The sequence below is a fragment of the Gymnogyps californianus genome, chromosome 1, assembly GCF_018139145.2.
Source record: "Gymnogyps californianus isolate 813 chromosome 1, ASM1813914v2, whole genome shotgun sequence".
NCBI classification, from domain to species: Eukaryota; Metazoa; Chordata; class Aves; order Accipitriformes; family Cathartidae; genus Gymnogyps; species Gymnogyps californianus.
The window spans coordinates 33935603-33960393 of record NC_059471.1 but is presented as its reverse complement, the minus strand read 5'-3'; the positions used below and the strand labels follow the sequence as shown (position 1 = coordinate 33960393).

Below are 24791 nucleotides of genomic sequence, written 5' to 3'. Positions count from 1 at the left end.
GCATATGTGCAAAGACATGTACAGTATCCAAGACCATATATATCGACTGTTTCTATTATGAAGCAACTGATAAGCCATTTTGAATAATGGGGATGCAGAAAGGGTTAAAAGTAGTCCTCCCCACCTGCCCCCCCATAAAGCACCATAGAAAAAGACAAAACAAGCTCTGCCTTCCCCCTGAAAACAAAACCTTAAGTGACTATTTTTAATTTAAATTTCTGTATGTTGCTCGTGTAAATTAGATCACTATTAAAAGGTATTTTTCTTTTCAGGAGTTTTTCCTGTGAAGCACTGACGTAATCTACACATTTTTCCTTGTCTTTATTAATCACTAATGCTCTAATGGCAATGTTAAATGCTCCAGGTAATTTAGTAATAAAGCCATGATTAAAAGAGAAACTTGACCTGAACGCAATAGATAAATTGCTGTTTTTAAATACAGTGATTCATGTACAGCATGTGCTCTATGCTTAACAGCCTATTTATACATCAGTTGAAGCAAATGGCAATCTCACCTGCTCCTCACCGCACCCAGATTTGCCCCCCGTTGGGAATCACTTTGGTAATAGGAACAAAACGTGAGCTGATGAAGCTGCTTCTCAATTTATTTGCTCCAGTGTTCTAATCTGTGTCTAGTACGCTCTGCTTTCAGACAGACACTCACATTGCAGTATGTCCTGGGCTGAAACGTAAAACTCATTTGGAATGACTGGCAATACACTTTGCTTTTTTTAATGCAAAGTACCAGAGGTTGACTTGAGAGTTCAGTTGGTGGAAGAAATCTGAATCTCTGTGCGCAGTCTGGGAAATAGTTGATTACTAACCATGCATTACACTAATGCTGGGAAGATCTGTGGTTCATGTAAAAGTGTCTGCTGAGGTTTAATAGTTCAAATCATCTCACCATTTGGCTACAGATCTTTCAAACAGAAGCAACTTGCTCATAATGGTCCATTGTGAAAGACATTTGTTTGGTGATGAATTCCTAATAACATACAATCTGGATTCATCATAATTCAAAGAAATTTTCATATGGTAGATCCCTTTTGTAAAAAGATAAATATTCACATCAGTCTCCTTATCCACCTAGCTATGTTTTACTCTACCAAATCACACAGTCATTTTAACAGTGTGGCTTAATTCAATAAAACATTCTATACATCTTGTCCAGAACAGTTAAACACATGCTGGTAAGCTCTGTTAAATGATAATGAACAGGATAAGGTAGTTGATAAATGCAGTTAAGAAAGAAAATACTTTTTAGCTTTTTCAAATTCTTCTGCGAAATGGAAAGGAAAATAAAGACTTGCACATTACCTCTGTTTAAAGGCCTTTTCACCCATCTCTCGAGCAGCTCTCTTAACCTCCTCAGGAACAGCATCCTTTTCAGCTTGAGATATTTGGTAAACCCTGTGGCCAGCATCCAGTCGATAGGGCCCACCTTTGCCACCTAACCCAGCAGTGTCTCTCCCACCTAACATGGTTGAGATAAAAAATAATTAAGAATATACATTTGATAATAAATAAGAACACATTTTCTTTAACGCTTCCATTGTCATACCTACAGATGTTCCAAAAATGTTGCCAACAATCCCAAGTAGAAATATTCATTGCCAAAGATTTTCAAAACCAAACAGCTATCATGGTAAAGAAGAACTCCAATGGAATACTTGTGTTTGTAGTCCCTTGAGACCAGATTCATAATGGTTTCCACCTTGTGCAAAGGGGACTAGAGATCATATAAGTCTTGTACATCTCCTCAAAGCTCCTGGTCCTTAAATCCATTCATTCAGACTCTGTCTTCTCCCTAGAATTTGTTGGTTTATACTGTTCCCAAACCACTTTATCTAGTGATCACTATCATGCCCTTTTAGAATTAGGAGGCACTTTGCCTATTCTGTGTGCCTCTTGCCTACACTACCTAAATTGCTGCAGCCACAGAGACATCTAAGAGAATGGCAAATGACTCAGCCTAGTTTCTATGGCTGCAAGCTTCTGGTTCTCTATATGGCCAATGAAAAGAAACAACAACAAAATGTAATTGAAGTAGAGAACTGCTATACACAGTTTAAGTTAGACACTGCAAATACTTCTTTTCACTGGCAACAAAGCAACCCTGTATTGGGTAAAATAGCTCTAAGCAGAGGGTGGCCTTCTATAAATCCATTTTTGACTGGTACAGCATCTCCCTTAGACACCCACCAATGATGCATTAAAAAAAAGAATGAAAAACCTGTTCCACCAGCCCAAGTATTTCCACCAACATGCGGCATGTTGTCTGGATCCACTTTTCCATGTTTGGGGGAACTGACATCCAAACCACTGTCCCTCTGAATGGTTATCTGTAAAATAAAAAATAGAGCTGTAAATCTCTCTTACAGCAAGGAAAACCGCTCTAACAACCTAACAATAACATGCTAGGTCTGCTGAAGAGCTGTAGGACCAGAACTAATTCAATAAATGCAACAGCCCACCTGATGAGGACAACAGGATAAAGCAGAGTAAAACAGGGCTCCTGAGTGGCACATTAGACCCACACCAGATCTAAGACTACTGCCACATCCGAACCACTCAGTGCATTCAGATCGTACCCACACTAGAAAAGTGCTTACTGATAATTGCCAACATAATTTAAAATCCCCCTGTAGACAGGAACATCTGCAGTTTGAACACTTCTCATAGTATTGTACCTCCACAGTACTGCACATCCATTTACAAATTTAATGCACACGCAACTACAGTTCCACATTCTTTATTGATGGGCAGATTGATCCTGCTTTCATGAACAGGGACTAAAGAAATGACATGCTCTTCTCGGAGATTCGTCAGTAAATGGCTAGTTCAAATGACACTCTCACGTAATCCTTAACTTCCCTGCCGTGACCACAAAAGTCTACAGCGGCGGGTTTTCTACACCTGTCTGCTGACTGCGCTTTCCCCATCGATTCCCTGCACAGCTGAACACCCAACAGCTGTCACAGTCAGGGCTGAGTCACTTCAGGCTGGGGTTGGATTTAAGTGGGTGACTGAAGGTAAAAATACTCCTTCCCGTTACCAGCTCTGAGTCATGTAGCGAATCAATGATTCATGTGTAAACTGCCCTTCAGTTACTGATCTTCTATAATTCAATGCCACTTTATTTTTTTTATGAAACTTAATGACAGAGATGTAAAACTGATGCCTTTAACCTCTACAAATGAACCTTCTTCTCATCTACCATAATACATTTAATTCTCTGATGAATTTATGTGCCCCAATAACTACAATTTATTGCCTTCTGAGAAGTTCACTGGCATTATCAGGGTTTTCACTGGGACTGTAGAGCAGTTTAATCCTTGAATTCACTGTCTTGCAGACTCAACTTAATGCTGACATGAATTCCATACATGTTTTTGAACCGAAAACATGTGCTCTAACAACAGCGTCTTGGCAGCTGTTCAAAACATAATTTTCTTTCTCTTTATAGAATTTATATTAATTCGAAGAGGTACAATACATCCTCTGTGAACCATGTCATTAGTGTAAAATCAAGATCTAATCTGATAAATTACATTAATTTAACATTTGTATAGGAAGAAAGACACTTAACTGCAACAGCATGTTACCCTTAGGGTTATATATTTCTTTGGTTTAAGAGATTTCCTCCAAAATAAACAGTTCTTTTTTGCATAACTGGTAGATTTCAAAACTATCAGAAACACAGGTCAACAAACATTGCTGAACTTAGTTTAAAATAAAATCATAAAACCAAAATGGTAGTGTCAGCCTCATGAATCAAAACAAAATATTATTCTGTAAAGAGAAACAATAAAATGAGGAAATTTTTTTACATGTTCATCCTTCTAGGTTCTTCATTGAAAAATACTCAAAATTCTGCAAAAGGAAGCTCTATGAGGCAAACATAACCATAATCAGTGACGTAAATGCCATATTCTATTTTTGTCAAGTTTTTCCATTGAAAAATTTCACTAAATATTTTGAAATACAAGCATTGTTTAAATTTTAAGTGAAAAGCTCTGTAGACAAAAAAGCTTTGTTGCTCACGTATATTTCTCATGTATAATAAGTTGTTCACAAATAATATTTCTAGTACATATGCACTAGACAAGTTTCTAATATAAATCTATTTTACTATGAAACAGCACATGGTTAATCGAAAAATCTTTGATTTTATAATGATTTGTGACTTTTTGTTCTTAAAAGGACAGCAGAACAGCCAACATTTGATTTCTACTAGAACTTTGGAAAAAATTGCTTGAGAGAGAGAAAAAGACACAAGTGGTACAATCTATTATAGCTTAAGAATGTGACCTCCTTACTAATTTTTTTATATATAGTTAATAGGTTACTGGGTAAAATAATTGAAAATTTAAGGATACTTATACTAGAATGGAACACCACCATCAGATGTGTAAATGTCATGCCAGTGAATTGCAGCAGTTTCATTCATTTACTTGTTTTTTAAGTAACATCTATGCACACAAAAGGTAGTAGAATTTTGCTACATCTGAACACTTTAACAACCAACTTTTATTAGCACTGGTTTGCTGGGGTAATTGTTTTTTAAATTCACCATACAGGTAGAAACTGCGTTAAATTAGCACACTGTAGAGCCCTTCAAAGAAAATCTTCTGGACATACTTTCCTGGTTTTTCTTTGAGCTCTTAGATAATTCCATTAGTGACTTATCAGGCTTTTCTCCTTCCCATCCCTGTCTCCATGGAAGTGTTTCAAGGCAATTTTACAACTAACTTCTCTCTGCTCTGAAGGCGCCTCTATAAAGTAAAAGTTAGACTAGCAAATATCTAGATTAGAATCGAAGATATATTTTAGAAAGAAGTAAACAGTAAATCACTGAGTCTGGACATGAAATCATGTCCAAGGATGAGGAAAAAACTGAAGAGAAAAACTTTTGGATAATGATACATTCTTCAGCATGACAGATATAAAGAGATGGAACAGATATAAAGAGATGGAAGAGCCATAGATAAGTCACCCCTCTGAGGGCTGGAGGAATTCTTGACAGTAGAAACTAATGGAAAGGTAGATTTAAGGGGGAAGATCCAAAACTGGATGTATTATGAACCTGACAAACTGAAAGACAGTCAGTGGGAAAAATCTAGTTTGTCTGGAGTGAGAAGGAAGACAAGAAAAACAAGTACTGAAAGTAGAGAAAAAGCTCAAACAAATCTAAGAAATCCATAGTAACTTTTCCAAGCTTGTCCAATGGGAACTGCTAAACCTACTGAGATTTCTCTTACTGTTGTGACGGATATTTTCCAAATACATAAAAAATTTGCTTCCTCAAAAGTTGATCTGTCCCCTCCTGAATACTTTCCGTTTGAATCTATTGCAAGACGTCTATCAACTTTGTTTCTTTCAGCGAGAGTTTTGACTAAGTGCCTCTTTTTGAGAGAAATCTGTGCTCTTTCTGGCTATACATGCACTGAAAGGCACTATTCATTACCGCATTATTGCAAAGATTCCATACTGCCCCGTGTGCATATCACAGCTTTGTAAAACAACAGATGAATTCACTCTAGTAGCCTTGAGTTTCAGCTATGAGGTATGGTTCAGAGTAGAATAGCTGGAAAAACTGTGAAATTTTCCTTCTGAGACTTCCTTTTGATTTCCAAAATAACCACTATTTCCAAAACACTCACGGCACACATGTTTCAATTGTGCATTATCTAAACTTGTTTATATATATTGGTGATTCATCATCAGAGCATGAAAGCACTTTTCCACTGCCTGTTTGGGCAGGTTCTTCTTCAAAGTTCTCACCACACAAGAAGCACAACTGCCATCCTCTCCTGAGATACACGTAATTCTGACTTTATTCTCTATAAAGTCCAAATTCTCAGTAATCAACAATTACCTTAGTCCCTGGTTTACAATCTTTTTGTTCTCTTTTCTTTGACTGTATTATATTCTCAGGCACTTACACCAATGGATAACGGGTGCATCTGAAAGGACTTTGTGGATGGAGACTCTGTAGGTCTTCTAAAGTCAATGAAGCAAACAAACAAAAATTTTATGCGAGAAGAACATGAAGACTGCAGGTCAGAAAGATGCTAAAGGAATGTGCTTTTCTGAAGGGGCAATGGCATGAAGGAAGTGCTTGAGAAAAAAAGGACACGAAGAAACAACAGCAAATACCAAGACTTAATGCTTTGACTTCATTTTCTGGTCCTGCCTCTTACATATCCATTCACTCCCGACAGCAAGAGCAGCCAGGCAGGAACAGAACTGAACGCTCATTTTACATTCAATGAGAGGTACACGGTATCTGAACAACTCGCTCTGTATCAGTTCCTTCTGAGATATATGAATGGATGCCAAAACAGTTTTACATGGCTACACTTCTCTTTTTTTTTTCCTGACAAGACTGGGATTTTAAGAGCCAACTGAATAAGGGAAACTGATAGAAACACATTCAGTTTGGAAACTAAGTGATCTTATCATCCTTCATATAGTAATGCAAAGAAGATAAAGAGGCTCAGAGAAGCCAGTTACATGATTTAATGCACTCAACAACACAATGAAACCAGGTGTTTCACATCTGTGTCATATTTATGCCAAACAGCTATTAAATGCATACCAATCCATAATAGGGGCCACTCTGAAGATGAGTAAAAGGCTGGTAGCTTTGTCTAGACTTCAGCTGGTCAGGCAAACATATATGGTAAGGGAACTGTATATTGTGCACTAACCAAATCTTAACCACGTTTGGAAGTGGATCTAGAACCACATTCATGCCACTTAAGTGAATGTGGGATTGAATTCTATTGAATTCTGATGTGAAATAATCTAATTTAGTAAAATTAACCCCTGGAGAGTAAGGAAGCACTGGCATACATCACATTTTGATACTTTTATCAACCCGCAGTAAAAGACAGGAGCTGAATTTGTTGAGGATCACCCAGCTGACCCAGATACAACGTGCATTGCCTCTACAAGACGCTGTCACAACTATGGGAAGAAAGGAGCTTGCAATAATCCATTAACAAAAGTGCATGAATTATGGAGAGGGCTGCTGTACTCTATTATGAAAATGATTTATGTCCCACACTGATATCAGCCTTTCATTCTAATATATGAGCTGTTTTCACAATTACAGTACTTCCCTTTTGAGCTCAGAATTCATTTTCTTCTAATATATTGTGAACAAATCTTTCTGGCTCTATGAGTAAAAGTGACCAAAAGCATTATCAAATTTAGCTTCAGCTGATTTTGTACAAATGAGCTTAACAATATTTTAGCACCCAGTAATCTTAACCATACATTGCAATGAAACTGAGAAGAAAAAAATGTCTTTAAAAAGAAGCTTCACCACTTCAAAGGCAGTCCCAAGTAGCACAACTGTGCATTTCTATATCTTAACAAGTGCTGGTTGCCCCCAATTTGATTGTGCCAAGCAAATAAATATAATAAAAGAAATGACAGCCAGTCTTCAGCATGTCACACTTACATGTCTGATGGCAATAAAATCATTCAATTGGCTGACTTTCTATGAGATGCTTTTAAGGAACTATTCAAAGTACATCTAGATTGAATATATATTAATTTCTCTAATATTAACATGTTTATAATAGTATCCAATTTAATCAGCAAAAGACACTTAGCAAAGTCAACTGAAATTAACATTTCAGGATGTCTAGTATGCGATCATTCACGTTCCAGAGGATTCACGACCTTCAACACTGCCATCTTTTCACCCATGCATTTTAAGCCCATCTATCAGCTCCTTACTGTTCAAGTCTGTTACAATACATTAAAGACTATAGTTATATTTATTGCAGAGACACAGAAAGAGAGAGGGAATTTAATCTTTTCCTGTATTTTCCCACTTGAAATTCTCTTTATTCCTGGGAGTTTCATGCAGCAGATATAACCAACGACTCTCACGGTCTTAGATGACCATACCTCCGTTACAGTCCTGTAAAAAGCTGAGTCTCTAAAACAAGGGGCAGAACATGTACTTAGACGTAACCCCTGGCAGAAGAAGAACTTGTGGTTACAGGTTAGGAAATATCTTTTAGACTTTGTAAGCAGAGGTCAGACAAGGTTGAAAATATTTCTAGCTTTGAATAGAAAAGTAATAAATGAGTGATGGCTTTCAGTAAAATGTGAAGGATTTTTTCCTTGATGCAGTCTGAGATGCGTCTCTGATGTAGATTGAGTTTTTGGTCGTAGATATTCCTGTCACCCTACCCTGTACAAGACAGGCTTCTGTTCAACACAGTAAGCTGGCTAGAGAGTAGATGGCCTTTTAATACAGCAGCTTACTTTTGTATTCTGATTCAGTTAACTTCATTAAAATTCCTGAAAGGCACAAGATGTGTCAGTGCCTCCCATTCAGGAGTGTTTGCCAGAAAAGCTCCTTTGCGGTGCTCACAGCAACAAAAGCTAGTTTCTGCTTGAGGACTGGCAAAGAAACTCTGGTTTCCAATGGGGGCGAGCTGCCCCATGCACCGAGGAACAGACCTTTCCCCTCTTAGTTTTAATACATCTGACCCTGCCAGGACTAACTCATATCTAGTCCTCTTACGCAAAACACAATGCTTATTTTAATACTCCAGATACAACTTAAAAAGGGGGAAAAACCCAGAAAAAATACTCTAATTCTAGGCTAACATCCCGCAGGTGTAAAGGGATGCAATTTATACTTTAAAAAATGGATGATATTTCCATTCCCCAAACCTCCTCAAATCAAATTTTTTATCCTTCTGAGTACACTCAAACAGAGCTGGCCATTCCTTATAGGATTTTACACCTTCATAACAGAAACAGATGGAATTCCTCCCTGTTGTGTGCAGTGACAAACAAGTAACCAACCTTTCTGCTAAGCCCTTTTAAGCATTCCGGGGAGCATTCCACATCCAACACATTTACTAAAACTGAAACCAGCATGATTTCACGTGTCACAACTTAATAAACACACACAAATGGGCAAAACATCATTTTGCAAAATACAAGCAAACAGGGTTACAGCTGCAGTATTTACAGCTGTAGAGAATATTTATGTAGGAAGACTTTTTAAAAAGAAAAAGCTAAAGTGCCCAAACAATAACTATTTTCACAAGCACTTATTCTAGTATTCGTAATAATACTGCATTATTGGGTGTTTCTTACTGTTGATCAGAAAGATTTGAGGTGGAATACAGTTCACATGATTTAGGTGCTTAGTTTAATGTAAATTAAGGAGGTGTGCAATAGATTAATTAGTTGCATGATTACACAGTCCTGGAAAGTAGGTACATGTAGGCAGGATCGAGGCTGGCAAGATCCCATTTTTCATTTACTCTTTTTATCATAAAGGAAAGAACCCTGCTAAGATGCAAGTTAGAAAGTATCAGAAGACATGGAGGGAAAGAATTAATCTGCTACTTTGCCTTTTCATTAACATCCAACATTAAACAGGGCAGTTTATAGTCAATGAAGAATATGTGTTACTTTCCATATAATGCAATAACTTATTGTTGAAAAATATGAATTATATGAATATAAAAACACTACAAATACTATAAAGTTAAAATATGGATGTTTTCTTAAATAGCTTGCTTTCTTCATTAGCACTGTGGACAAAGATTGGGCATGTATCAGAAGATCATTGCAGGAAAAGAAGTGAAAACATCTCAGACTTTTCTCCTGCAGGTGATTTGGGAGATGTTAATTTCTTCATCAAAATCAGTGAAAAATCTTTTATCACAACCATACATTATTAGGAAAGAAGATTGACTTTGGCTGTAACAAAACATGACTGTTCTCCAGGTGAAAAAGGCATTAAATAATCCATCCCACAGTGGCACAAAGGATTAGGAAATGTATTCCATGGAATGCAGAATGTATTTCAGTGGATGTGTAAAAGACTGATTTTTCCCTGAAACAAAATCTTTGTTTTCTTTTATCCCCTGCCCCCCCGCCAACAACCTTAAAACCTCAGTATTACCCTAGGCTGCATTTAACAGGTCACAAGAACATCCTCTCCTCCAACACATTCTTTATCAGCAGCATGAATATATGCATTATTTTCTCAAAGAGAATATAAAAGTTCCACATCAGGCAAATCAAAGGCTAATCTGCCTGTTCCATGGTGGTTTGACATTCTATTGTAAAACTGATTCTACCAAAGACAGAAAGAAAACATTTTATAATCTGCTTACACAAACTAGTGAGAGAAAGGCAAAAATAGGCAAAAAAAATCTAATGGCTTCTATTACTTTTACTTGTACCGTATCATGTACAGCCTTTTTCTATGTGCTAAAAATTAATAGCACAATTTCTATTCACATCAACAGCACAAAATTGAGCCCACAAGTAATTTTTCCACAGAAAGGAATATTCAGTATTAGACAAGACAATAATAATGTATGAAATATACTCTGTTTCTTCAATTGTATCCTGAAATGAAAAAACATGAGTCGCACTGCAGCATAAAACATTTAATAGGTTTTCTTCATTCATTTGGCTTCATTTTGATTCTCTACCTTGTCTGTAAAACTTTGCAAGAATTCAAAATGAGCTAATGAAGCTTCACGCGTTATCTGACTCCTGTGAACATTTCTCTCTAAAAGTAGCTTTTAAAATTCATACAGGCATTAAACTTCTGTCTCAAATAACAAAACCGTTCAAAGCATCATAGCTTTAATGGAATTTTAGAAAAGTGAATCTGGGTGGGGGAAGAGGTGGAGATTTGGAGTGAAACACAAAAAAAGGGGTACCTTGCTTGCAAATGAAGTTTTTATACATCAGCTAAAAAACCCAATCCACTATATAAAACACAGTTGCTGTTGCTGTGGGTCTTCTTTTGAACTAAATGCTGTCATTCTAAGAACCACCTCAGAAACTCTCCAGCAGTAGATGCATTAGAGTCTTTTGTCCATGAATATGCACTCTGTGGCTTAAAAGCTGGATAAACTAAATGAAGTAATGAGAGAATATCATACATTTGCTTCCATCTAACAGATCTGCTGCTACGTTAACACCTGTGTAAATTCCATTTTCCTCTGTCATTATTAAAAATTGCCTAGTCAACTCTTTTCAACTAAAAGATGTGAGGTGGTCATCTTTTTAGTATGCTAATCCACTACAAAATATTATCAGAACAGATAGAGATAATGTCTAGCTTGGTTATTTATCATGACTACTACACACCTCCTAACATCAATGAACTCAGAAAACACTGAATTTGGTTTCTTCTGGAGTACCCTGAATAATCAACAGCTAGAAAGATGGAATAAGTGAACACATTATGACAATTTGGAATAGTCTGGACAGAAAACCACAGGGACATTGCATGGGCAAAAGAAAGTTGAAAAAAAATAACATGTGGAAGCAGAAAAGCCTTATTTTCTATAGACCTAGGACCTTGTCAAATCTGTCCTTAAGAAGCAGACACATAAGTTATTAAAGATCAACTATGTTGTTTTGTTTTCTAAAGGAAAGCCTCCTATATTTAGCACTACTGTAACAGATCAGATGATTTAAATTTTCACTACATTTGTCCTTTCACTAATCAAGGAACAACTTTCATAAGGGCAGAATTATTAGTATGTATTTGTCTCGCTGGGACAGTGGGATTTCACTGGTGTTAGAGGCTCCAGCCTTTACGTCAGCAATGTGCACCGCTGCAGACTTTTTGAGATCTGAAAGACGGCGTGTTGAGGTTATTATATTTTCTCCCATGAGAACTCTGGGCTTTCACAGGAAGGTCAGAGGAAGAAAGAGGAACTTTGTGCTGGATCAGCCTGCTCTAACAGAAAGTTAAGGTTATTTCCACTCCTGCTCTTTGTCTGTCTGCTCTAATTAGATTGGAAGATCTTTAGGAAAGGGAATGTATTTTAGACATGTTTGTATAGTGCTTCCAACAAGGGCCTCATTTCAGCTGAGGACATTTATATGAGAAAAAGTATCTGACAGAGAACTGATGATCTTTATCTGAGTTGCTTTACCCAGTGGAGACTTTTAGAGATGTGAACTTATGGAGCTCTGTGGGTTCGTGGCTTTCCAGTCTTATGCTTCCCCATACTCAGATGCCTTGCTTCAAGGGGCGGTATATGTCTGCTACTCCTCACTTTGCTAAAATGAATCATGCAGTCCAGGAAAAGGTCACAGACCTAGACTGTGTACTTGGCGCTCACGGATCTCAGAAGTGCAAACGCTATCAAACTATACCTTGTAATCCACTTATTGACTAGATAACTCTGTAATTTGTAGTATTTCAAGTTTTTCAGGATCCCACGCAAGACTGCAGAATGCCATCATATGGTTGTTCCAAACTTACAAAAACTCTCCACTGCATATATTTTTCATCATTTATGGGGTTTGCACCGACAGGATTTAAGAGATGAGCAAAATCACTGTTATTAGCTCAGCGATGCCCTCATGTGGTCACAAAAACTACTCGGTCTAAAGTGGAAAATACAGAACCGGGGGTGGTGGTGGGGAGAAGGTACTAGCCACTCTTGCTAAACGTCATGCTTTTATCTCGAATCAAGAACTGCAGCTTTGCCCAGTTCAGTATTACCATTAGGAAAAGGCTGGATTTTTGTTAAAATGTTATAAAGTACAATGTCACTTTTAAAAAAGGAAAAAAAATAGTTTAAAAATCGCCAGTATAGATTAAAGTAGATCCTGAGCAGCAAATAAAAACAAGTTGGGATCACTGAAACTCCTGAATCAATTATTCTTCAGATAAACAACCAACCTAAAAAATAAATTTCATCAGATGAACTTGCATTACCCTAAACTTGCAAGTACAAACTGCAGCTTCAGAAAATCAAAAGAAAAAAAGAATGGATTCAATAAAAACAAAAATATTAATTGACTTAAAGGGTGAATAATTCATGTAGAGTTCCGCGCGATTTGCTGAGTGGAACACAAATAGAATAAGTGAGACTATTCAAGGACGGGAGTAAGATGATCATCACCCAAAGATGGCAGAGAATCAAACAACTACAGATTTTCTGGTCTCAGCCCAAATAACAGAAAGAGGCATAAATGAACCCCCCCTCCATTTCTAAGAATCTATTTCCATAAATCCGTAAATAATGTCTTGCACATTGAGGATGGGTTTTGGATCCAGACTGCAGACACCTACAGGTAGGGATCTCCCAGGTAAGTCAGATGTCTGAGGTGCCACTAAGGGCAGTGGTGTCTGAAGAGCCATTCACTGTCTCCTTCAAGGTGAGCTCTTCAGGCTTTCTTGGTTACGACGGGAACTCACACGCTTAGCTCAGAAGTAAGACACTGAAATGCCTACAGGTCTGGAGCTGGAACCTACTCCTTCTCCTTGCTGTTACTCTTCAATATTTCCAAGCACAGCCACAGCAACCTGCTTGAGCTGCTTATGTGCAAGTACATGCAAACGTTGTTGAAAGCAATGAAACTGAACTGCTTTTGCCTGTAAAAACTAAGCCTTATTTATTAAGTACAATATACCTGCTGCTTTTTTGATCTAATACAGTCTCGAAAAAAAGCAGGGTAAAGGGTATAGTTGACCATGTCTATCGTTCTCTGGGAGGTAAATGTTTTATCTCCTGATACTCCACCAAGGCTCATGGAAGGCTGTGTGGTGTTTAGTGAGCATAGGTTTCAGTGAAAAATTGTTAGAAAGAAAAGGTGACCCTCTGTAAACAAGCTAAGATTTTAATAAGACAGTTTGATCAATGAAACTCCAGGAGTTAGCTGAACTTGAAACATGTTTTCAAAGGGTTTAGCCATTAATAAACCAAGGCATGACTGCCGTAAAGGAAAACATAGACATTCATTTCATATAAATGAGAGCGATCTTTTTGTTATTAATGTTTTATTTCCACAACAACTGTACAGGTGATTCCCAAAAACCTCTAAAGCAAGCACCTACATCTTATTATGAAAACTCAAAGGCAGCTACACAATATTTCTTTTGTTCTGTAATAGCACTATGAGGGAATGAAAGAAACAAATCTAAGAGTCCTTCCAAAAAATCTACTATAATTAATTCAGGACTAAAAGCACTACTACCTATCAGCCACCTTCTCTTTACCCTTCTTCTGGCCATACAATGGAGAAGTCAAATTGCAAAGATTGTTAACAACCATGACACTTTTTTTTTCTTTTTTCTTTTTTAAATTCCTCTGTAGTTTTTAGTAGACAGTATTTTGTATACTGTATCATCCTGCATTCCTGATGATCTCCACGTATTTCATGATTGCTCTGAACCTCTCACTGTTGCAAGTGGAGGCCATCCACTGTATCCATCCCCCTCCATTCTAAGAGATAAAAATGCATCTGGGAAAAAGGAGGCTGTGAATACATCCACAGAAAGTTTCTCATTTTCTGAGTCTGGGTAGGTGCCTCAGCTATATTCTAGCTCTATATCAGGCACACACCAGATAAAGTAACACTTTGGGTGCAAAAGCCAGACAAGGGGCAGGACTTGTGCTAACAGGTCTGTTAACTGGCTGACTACAGACAAGGACCTGACGAAAGGAGGGAGAAATATTGTTGCATTCCTCATGGCTAAGTGTATGTGTAACACAGGGATCCCGAGATCTTTTTTCCTAAATTGCTCTAAAATCTCTTCCTCTAAATCCACTTCCAATTCCTGTTCATTATGAAATACAGTCCCTGCATTGGGTACCTGCAAAGTTATGACGATCTCCTGAGGTAATTCTAATTCAAGAGAGTCAACGTCCAGGTATGACATCTGGGCAAAAAACTGAATATGTGCGTGCGTGTGTGTGTGTATGCATGTGTGCACATACGTAAATATATATGTGTGTGAATATATATATATACACACAACTACATATGTCCACCCCCCCCCCCCCAATTTAACATGATTGTCTTTCTTCTAACTTCAACAATAAATCTGACATTTTTGGCGTTATAATTACTTTAAAAACGTACTCAACTTTGACTCCAGTTCAACACAGGCTTTACCTGAAGTCTAGGTGGGACAGGAACACATTTTAAATATATTTCTAATGATGGACCTGGCATTCCATAATAGCTACTTAGTGTTTGTCTTTGCCCTCATCAGATCTAAAGGTTAACTGATGGATTGCAGAAGAAAGTCTGAATTTCGGGAACTACTACTGACTGCTGCTGAACTCATCAAAATGGTGGTTTTAGCAAAAAGTCCTTGCATCGTGGATGATTTGAGCAGTTAAGACACATGAAAAAAACACCCTTAATTTTTTTAGCTATTGGTGGATGAACACATATATATTGCTCTTTTACATTACTGACATGAACCACATGTTCATGTCTTCTAGCTGTTCACAGGACACAGAATAACTTATGTGTTCTGTTATCATTTTTAAGTGCTGCTATAAGACTGTGAAGACAGCCATTTAAATCTGAGAAAAATGCCTATTTATTGCATTTCTTGAGTTTTGCTGAATATGCCTATACTCATCTCAGCTAAGCATGTTTCAACCTCGAGTTATCTAGAGTTGACATTTGTCTTCTTAGGTGGCTGCACTGCATTTATATGCAATTTTTTGCCCAAGTTAAGGTATGTTCGTACTGATTGCAGCATTCAAGGACATTCAAGCTACTCAGCTTGGCAACACAGGTACAAAGTATGTTTATATATCCTTACGGGTGTATACTGCATTTATTCCACCTCTGACACTGCAGTGTAGACATACAGCGTGAATTTGAACAAGTGACCTTCCTTCCTTATGTCTCAGTTCCCTCCTCTGGAAAGCAATGATAATGCTTACTGGTTCCAGATGTTGCAATAATTACATATGTAAATGTTTAGAGGTGTCTATAGGGAAATGGTTATGGATGGATGAAGTAATTTTTTTTTACTTCTCCATTTAGCTAGTTACAATGATTCATGCTTTGTGGAAACACTGTATCAGTAAAATGTTAACTACTCAGCACAAACCAAAAGAACATGCCTCTAGCGCTACTGGGACAAGGAATCGCAATTTAAGATAAAAGCATTCATTTTTGACAGAAAACTATTCTCTCAGTCAGTTCCCCAGGGCAGAAGATCTTGAATGAAATCTCCCAAAACCTTAATCTAAAGCCTTCCCTATTCTTACATACATTTCATTCATGTCTCCTTTTAGTGCCAAGGCCCAAAACATATCCAAAGTATATCCAAGTCATGACGAGTTGTCCACCTCTAGGACCTCTTCTAACAGAATGAATGTGGGCCAGTACTGCATGAATTTCTACACACTACTGCAGAACTGTCCCTAGTGGATTTGTTGTTCAAACCACTGGTGAGAAGCAAACAAAGATTTTTTTTCTCATTCATGTGTTTTTCTAGATTCATTCCACCATCTCAGTTTTGTGATGCTGTGAACTCTAACATGACTTAACTGTGCAGTTGGCTTTTTGCTAGAAAATAGACAGATCGGGTCAAGTCACAAAAGCAAAGTGGGGAAAAAAAAAAGGGAGAGAACATTTCCAGGCTGCTTCTTGTCTCTGGAAGGGCCTGGTTTCATATTAAAAAATTGTCCAAATAAAGGTCTGCCCCCAATAGGTGGACTATTACTGATAGACACTACGTGAATGGTCTTCAGTGACATGGGCTGTTGAAATGTTTCAAGCCATTGACCCAGTGCGTGGAAACCTGCCCTGAGCAGGTGTCAGTGTCTCTCTTACACACTTCCTTTGGACTGACCCACCTACAAAGAAGTACATGATTTTTTTAAGCTGAGTACTGTCCATCAGTCTTGAGACTAAAGGGCTGGGATGATGGAGGTGTTTTATTACTCAGGTTCTACACAGCGCATGCACTTGCTCATGGGTGAGTACAGGTGTAAGTTTACTACCTGAAGCAGAAGAAAATTCTGGTAGCTGAGCTATCAATGCCAAGTACTTTATCTATTTTTAAACAGCGGGTATTAGCAAGGCTGGTGCCCACTCAATTCACATTTGCTGTATCTTTGCTCTGTTCAGTCCTACAGTATGTGATCTTGACATTATATTGGCTGCATCTGGATCATTTAAGAAACCCACCTGAGCTCTTACAGCAGATATAACCTGAGCCAAACACTTCAGATTTTTAAGTTTCTGAGGAAAACACATACTATACAGAACGCCTATGTAGAGTGGGCCTCTGTCATAGGCCAAATAGATGTAAGCAATAACCACCCTTGAAGAAGCAGTGTACTGTAGAACAGGCAGGCTTTGAGCTTTAAGATCTGGGATCTACCAGGAGATTGTGACTCTGTTTTAGGATTACAGCAGAAAAGATGGGAAAATGGAAAGAAGTCTTATTTTTTGGCTTTTTCTTCCTTGTTAACTATTCACTTAGATGAAAATATTATTTCATTTCCAACTAGGTACCTGAATGTTTATGAGGAAGGCTTGCTATACTGAAAACGAGGGAGAGGAATCCATAGGAAATCAAAAGAGTTGCAAATACTTAACTCATTAGGCCTTTATAGCCAGAAACACACAGCACTGTGATTTCAAAAACTCATCTCATGCACGTAAGAGATGATGCATCTACTGCAGGTTCCACACATACATAAAACAACACAGATACCAAAAAAACCCACCAAAATAAACCCCTAAGAAATCTCAGATTACAACAATGTATTTTTTTTTATCAATCAGATCACTTCTTTGGACAATCTTGGTACTGAAATAACAAGAGACTATCCTGAGCTTTGGGATGTCATTTTGCATGGTGATACTGTCCAGACCAAGACTACACAAGGATTGCTAAAAATGTTGTGATTCAATTTCGAGGTTCAGATATATATTTTCATTAATTACAAGCCCACACTTTTGTAATCTTTGACCAAGTACATTTTTATGCACTCAACAGGTTTGGGTATGTCCTGGGACTTTTGAAAACAATGACATTCTGAGTATAACCTTTACATAGCACAAAACATTTTGGGCAACAGTCTATAGCGAGTGAACATAAGTGAAATGAATACAGAAATAAATGGTTTTGCTGATAATCACAGATAAATGAAAAAAGATTTCGTTGCAGAGATTTCAGGTGCCTAAAGGGCACGATGCTTTACCATCTATTGAAACACCTCTACATGATGCACCTTTTAATTATTTTTATGTAAGCATTGTACTTTATCTAAATGAGACATAACAGTAAACAATGCTTACTGAAAAACAACAGTCCAACTATATCAGAATGTAATCAGTATTTTTTCTAATTAATTTCTGTCAATTTAATTTAATTTCTATCTTTGATGCAAAAAGTAACACAAACTTATCAATGTCTGCCTACTGCCATGAAACTTTTAGGGCAAGATTTTAAAAATAAATTGTCTTTCAAATTCTTTTCAGATATTTGATAATTAAGTGACCTTGTTCTCAGAAACACCAAACAAAAAAAAGCTCAATAATTTTTGGATTTCAAGTAGAGTTCATAGCTCTAGAAAATCCAGTATTTTGTTTAGATTTTGTATTTTAGGTACTCCAATTTGATCATTTCAGAATACTGTACTCATATTTTGAGTTTAAAACTTCAATAAATGAAGAAAATTTCTGACCTGCCTATATAAATACAAACTTATGTAAACATAAACCATATTTCCAGAAACTATTTTTGTAGCCTCAAGACTTCAGCAGTTTGAACTCTGCTGAGTGTATCAACAACACAAAACAAATGTTGACTATTTTGAAGACTGCCACAACATTATGTCAAGGGAGCCTAATTACTGATTATAAGTGGAACAGCTGTTTGTTTTCCTCTGTTTCATTGCTTATGTACATCCAGCCTGTTTCTGAGATCAAATGTGTTTGTGAAAGCCAAAATGCAGCCCTAGAAGATAGCACCAATAGTTCCAACTGAAGCCTGGTTGAAGATTTGCTTCCAGTTCTTTGAATCTATATTTATATTGAAAGCCCTTTAATTCTTTTTTCTCTGAAAAGTCAGGAAGCTTCAGAGAGATTCTGTGTGGTTTTGCAGAACAGTCGTTCTCAACCACCTAGACAGGTCTCGTGTTGGTCTAAGAACATCACCATGAAGGGCTAATAAGCTTTGCTAAGCCTGTAGTAGCTTTGTGGGATGCATCAATGGCAGCTTTTAGGGAAGGGGAAATTGGGGGTGGGTGGGGAATGAATTCTAGTGATATGTGGAACACTGACAATTTTCTTAAGTGAGCTCCTGCTACAAGATGATTGGGAATGATGGGTTTAGTCAAGGAATTAGAGATGCCTCATTAGACTCCAAGATACTTAACACAAGCATGAGCATGAAACATTATACAAAAGAAGGTGATTTTCACACACTTGAATGAATGGATCAACACGTGGCTGCAAAATATCTCCAGTTCTGTAAAAACAGGTATCAGGAAATATTTAGCTGCAGCTTTCTTAGCAAAGTAATTGCCTCTATAACAGGAAACACTGGAGTTCTTGCTATGCTTACCTTACACAGGGAATCTACATTAATATGTTTTCAAGCTAACAGGATCCTTTCATCTCCACAAATGAATGCTGTAATAAAGCACTGCTTTTATGTCTAGGTCCATTGAAAAATTGAGTTAAGTAGGAAAGGTGAAGGCCTTTATCTCCAAATAGCAAAGTATAGAGTTTACACAGCAACTATGTGTCTATTATCTTATTGGAGATGCACATAAAATAAAATATTTAATTTATTGCTTATTGCTCTTTAATGCCTTTGTAAACAAAGTTTCTTAGGTCTCATTATTTTTCCATTTAAAGCAAAGTGTGTAAAGTAGAGAAACAGAAGTTAGTGATAATCATACAAGTCTGAAGATCACATAGGAGGCTTTGTTTCAGCCCTTTAGCTCAGATCAAACAGTATGCCATTTTGAGTTGTGACAAACCACTGACTTGAGCTATATACCCTGTGTTGACAGAGGAAAGAAGAAAGATACTCTAAGAAGACTTTACCCTGGAATGTGCCTACTAATTAGAGAGGCAGGCTGTCAGGAGAGAGAAGTTCTACAACAGATCTTGAAAACTACTTTATGACTGTGGGAAAACTTCTTAGCCTTTTTTTAAAATGGTTACTTGACATTACTGTTTAAATGACTTAAAATTTTCTGATGATGTGTACTTTCCAAGCCAGTATTCCCTAATATTTAGTTGACTATGATTGACAGTACAGTAATACTGTTGAATAAATCACGTTATCAAAAAAAAAAAAAAGAAGGAAAACCAACCATTAAAACAACTAAAACTCTAACTGTTCCTCCTGGCTCTTTTCATTTCTACGCGTCAACTTGATCAGTAGATGAAATTGGGCTGGTGTAAACTGACTATATCTGACCATAAGATGGTGCTAGTGCTACTGCATTGGTAATAAAAATGGCACTGGTAAAGCAACAAGCACACACACAACCCTGCTACTGGGTAACAGTTTCCTTTTCTCATGACTTTTATGAAAGGCATTTGCTGAGGTCCAGTAACAAGAACATGTCAGCTCTTGCACAAGTTTCTGTAACTGCAGAACATCTTGTAGAAAGGGAGCTCAGACTGGGAAAAGAAAGTGAAAGAAGAGCTATGTTTTTGGCCTAATAAATACCATTCATACTTGAGATACCTGGACTCCTTGTAAACAAAAATATAGAGAGATCTAATTTAGAAAAGACTCATCCTGTTTTCCCATTCTAATGTACTGTGAAAGTGGCTACAGAAATTCATGAAACAGAAATAATTGCAATGCTAGATGCATTTGAACAGTCCTGAATTTTCCCTCCGTGTTGCAATGGTGATCACACACATTAGCCAGTACATTAACACTTGTGTATACACACATACATGCACACACAGCATACATGTATATGCTGTATATTTTCAACATCTACCTAAACATTCCACATGAGAACATGGCTGCATGGAGACCCTTGTAACTCTGCTCAGCTGGGAGAATTTTCACAATTAGCCAAAGGCACGACTGTGAACTCAAGGCATCTTTCACCTAGGTTTCAAGTTTCTTTTCTAAAGTACAAACATAATAATTTTTTCCAAGTATCTGAACTCTGGAAAAGTATATGCTTTCCTTAAAAATTAATTTCATTATTCTACATTTTGAAAGTTGCAGTTAAAAATCAGCAGGAGATAAAGAACTGATTTGCATTCAAATGGACTGGAATTTGGCAAAAATACAAACACTGCAAGACAAAGAGACTGTCAGAAACCATAATTACAGGGGTCACAAATAAGATTTTTTATTAAGCTATTGTGTCTTTTTTTTCAGTGAAGACGTCTATTCCATTTTTCTCGCAGGCATATTTCTACTTCACAGTGTTTTTCAACACAGCTCTCCCTCGACCCCTCTCCCAGCTGAAAACTCATTTGCAACTCATTTTGCCAAATGTTTTTCACTTCAGCTTTGTGAACCCCTACCTGGACAGGACGACTATCTTCTTGGCCAATCATGTTCCTCCAGTCCTGCAGTGACCGCTGGAGGCTGTCCAGCCCGGTCTCCCAAAGCCTCACACTGCCTCCCATGTCCACAGTAACCAAACCTACTTTGCCCAGTGGTGCCAACAGGGCATCGGCATCCGAGATCTTAGAGAGCCAAGACGTATATGGAGAGAGAGACTGTGATCTGAAAAAACAAGAATTAATGTGATTTTTCTTGAAGCTGCAATTAAAAAGAGGATGAGTATTTCTGTAGTTAAGGTGAGAATTAAATGAAATTACATCCTCATTCCATGAGAGACTGTAACTAAGCCCTGCAGACCCACTATTTTATCTGAAACATTCCACCTACTGAAACTGGATATGATCAAAAGATACTTGTCAGTATAAAAAGCAGTATAAAAGACCAGGCTGAAAGGGAACGTGTTGCCTAACCCACTGCTATATCTCATCTATCTGAAAATAGTCAGTCTTTACAAAAAATTATAAAGAATATGAAAAATTTAAAAATGTGTTATAGAAAAATATAAAACTACAAAAGAAATAGGAGAGAACATGACCTAAGCACTGAGGAAAATACCTTTCCACCAACTTAAAGTAACACTTTTCTCTAGGGCTTTAATTTAGATTTAAACACTTATTTAAAGATGGCACAGCTTTATGCATAGAGAATCTTAGCACTGTTTTAAACAGTCAACTTGCACACAAAAATTTACTGCTCAAACAGAGGGCCTAATAGCTACATAATATGAAGGGAAATTTAGATAAAGTGCGAAAGATTCTTTGCATTTTTTCAGTACTGTTAATGACGTGCATAATGACTTGGCAACTTGCATTAATAGTACAATTAATAATCTTCAAAGATAAAAGAAGCAGTAACACATATGCCTCTACCTATGACTGAAATCGCCATGTACTAATTCAACTGAAGAAGAGTTATCTTAGCATTTGACCAGGCTAACTATGCCAGAAGGAGGAAGGTTGTGAGATTTTAGCATAGAACTATTCATATATATGAAAAGTCACTTTATTTATCAGTTCTTAATGGAGTACATTTTAAAATCTGGACTTCTGTTCAGATTTGCCATAAAGAGCTTAAATCCTCATACTAGGTTAAGGGTCATGATGTTGAAGTTTGGCTTTGTAATTTTTGTAATTTCTTATAAAATCCTAGTGTAAAATAAAGTGTGATTCCCTACTATTTCTGTGTTAATGCCTTACATTTTTGAATGACTGTGTAAGATGTAGGCCAATGGATCAATTGTAAAATGGTGAACAGTCAAAAATTAATTCTCTATTAATTCAAAAATTCCACAGATGAATGAAGCAGAATTAATTTAAGAGAATCAATTAATATTGTCAAAATCAACACCAAATGGATAGAATTAAAAAAAAAAAGTATAAAATTCCTGATGTGTGCGTTTCATACATGTGCTATTTAAACATGCGAAGTTGAGAGACTGCTATTTAAAACAAAAACCTTTATTATTATTGCACAGGAAAATGACAATTTGTAACCAAAATATATGTTTATATTATAAAACATTTGTAAATATGCTCCACAATGGTGAGAGATAGATGTTAAAACCAAACAGAAGCCACATAGTCTGGCTATTTTAACGTATCATACAAAATACTTGTGTATCATGCAAGACACTTGTGAGGGAATGTATACTTTCCAAAGGGAGAACCAAAACATAGAGAAGCTCAAGTTATTTTCAAGGTGAATTTTATATTGCACCAGAACTTGATTCCTGGTTTCCTAACACCTAGCACTGGATCATTCTGCCTGTCTTTGTTAGACCCTAAAGACAGAGAAAAAGGAAAAGAAAAGAAAGATAGCAAAACAAAATGAAAGAGGGTAGAGGATAAGGCGGGTGAAGAGGGGGAAAGAGCAAACGGAATGAAAATCAGAAGATAAAGCTGCCTTTCATATTTACTAATTAATTGCTACATTTTCATTGGCATCACCTAGTAAACAGATAAAAAATGCTGACAAAAATATGCTGCAACAGTTGCAGAATTTTATCCACTAGGTATGAATTACTCTTACTTTCCACATCAGAAGAAATATTTGCTTATCCTGAAGTGATAATACATACTAAATTCTCTTTGCTCTTCCTCTAAGACAGAGGCTGCTCTAATCAATAAAATCAGTTACCTAGGAATAGCAATGTATTTGATTTTCTTTGAGTTAAGATCTGTTACTTCCAAGTATCCGGCAGTTTGTGGAGGAGTGACATCTGAAAATAAACAAACCTGTTATTTTCCTGCTGCATGATTAACTGGTTATTGCATTTGCATTTAGCAGATTAAGTTTAAACGTTTCATTATACAGTACTTGTCAGAAAATGATAAGCTTTCACATTCAACACAGGAGTATAACTTGCAAATACGGAATTGTTTTACTATTATGATAGTGAGCAACCAGACAGGCACAATTATAAAAGAACAATGTACTTGTATAGCAAATGTCAAAATTACACACAAATATAGCCCTACTCACAAAAGCACTAATCAGGCATTACTGCAATCCCTAACTCACTGCTTTTATCTGTCACTGAAGATAATGTCAGTTGCATATCTGACTTTAAAAGCATATTGCAGAACATTTCAAAACATTATGCTTATGATTCCCACTTGAAAATTTCTCAATAATACTAACCTAAATGTTGTTGCCTTAAATTGAACGACTCTTTTTGCAGGTAGATTCTCAGCATGCAAAGATTTCATAACGTCATAGTAAATAGCCCTAGACTATCAGGCATTTAATATTCTGTTTATAGACAGTTTAATGAATACAGCTAATACTATGGTCCCTCCCTCAGAAATAAATTTGTGTGTGTGTGCCTACATTGGCTTTTGCCAACGTATGAGTACACTCTGCCTGGGCTCAGAAGTGGCTTCCAGTTAGCAGCCGGCTTTCATCTGCCTGGAATAAATTGAGGAACTTAAGTTTTTCAGAAAAGAAAGCAGAAGGCTGAATTACACTGCATGGTATGGGTACAAAATACCATTGTCACAAGATGAAAATAACTCTAGATTTCCTTCTGAAACAACATCTTTCACCTCCTTGAAATGAAGGAGAGCCTGATGTTACCTGCAAAAGTGTTTATGCTTGCATACAGCACACACAGAAAAGACCAGTAAGATCAGGAGTATAAGGGGATCTAACATTCAAATGAGTATAAAGAATAACCCACAGCAGCACTTTACACGTATCTACTGTATCTACATATCTATAGTATGCATATCTATAGTAGCATATCTGTTGACTTTACTCATCTTCATAAAAATGGAAATATCAAACACATTGGAAATAGGAAAAAAAGTCTGGAAAAATGCAGGCTTGTGGGCCACAGAGCACTTTTTGTTTTGCCTAGATTTTGTTACTGTTTTAAAATGTGCTCTCTCTTTCGGTAGTAATGGAGAATAAGATACACACTAAAAATTCTGATGAAGATCTA

At 36.9% G+C, this 24791-nt stretch overlaps 1 protein-coding gene across 2 annotated transcripts in view; it reads right to left on the bottom strand.

Annotated features, from left to right (window-relative positions):
- Nucleotides 1-24791, bottom strand: part of VWA8 (von Willebrand factor A domain containing 8) — a 200726-nt gene that overhangs the window by 25487 nt on the left and 150448 nt on the right. For both annotated transcript variants that reach the window (XM_050896862.1, XM_050896870.1), the window contains exons 36-39: nt 23486-23567; nt 21307-21511; nt 2234-2342; nt 1318-1474 (exon numbers count right to left, since the gene is read on the bottom strand). In XM_050896862.1, coding sequence (XP_050752819.1) covers nt 1318-1474; nt 2234-2342; nt 21307-21511; nt 23486-23567 — 553 coding nt within the window. The remainder of the gene's footprint in view (nt 1-1317; nt 1475-2233; nt 2343-21306; nt 21512-23485; nt 23568-24791) is intronic.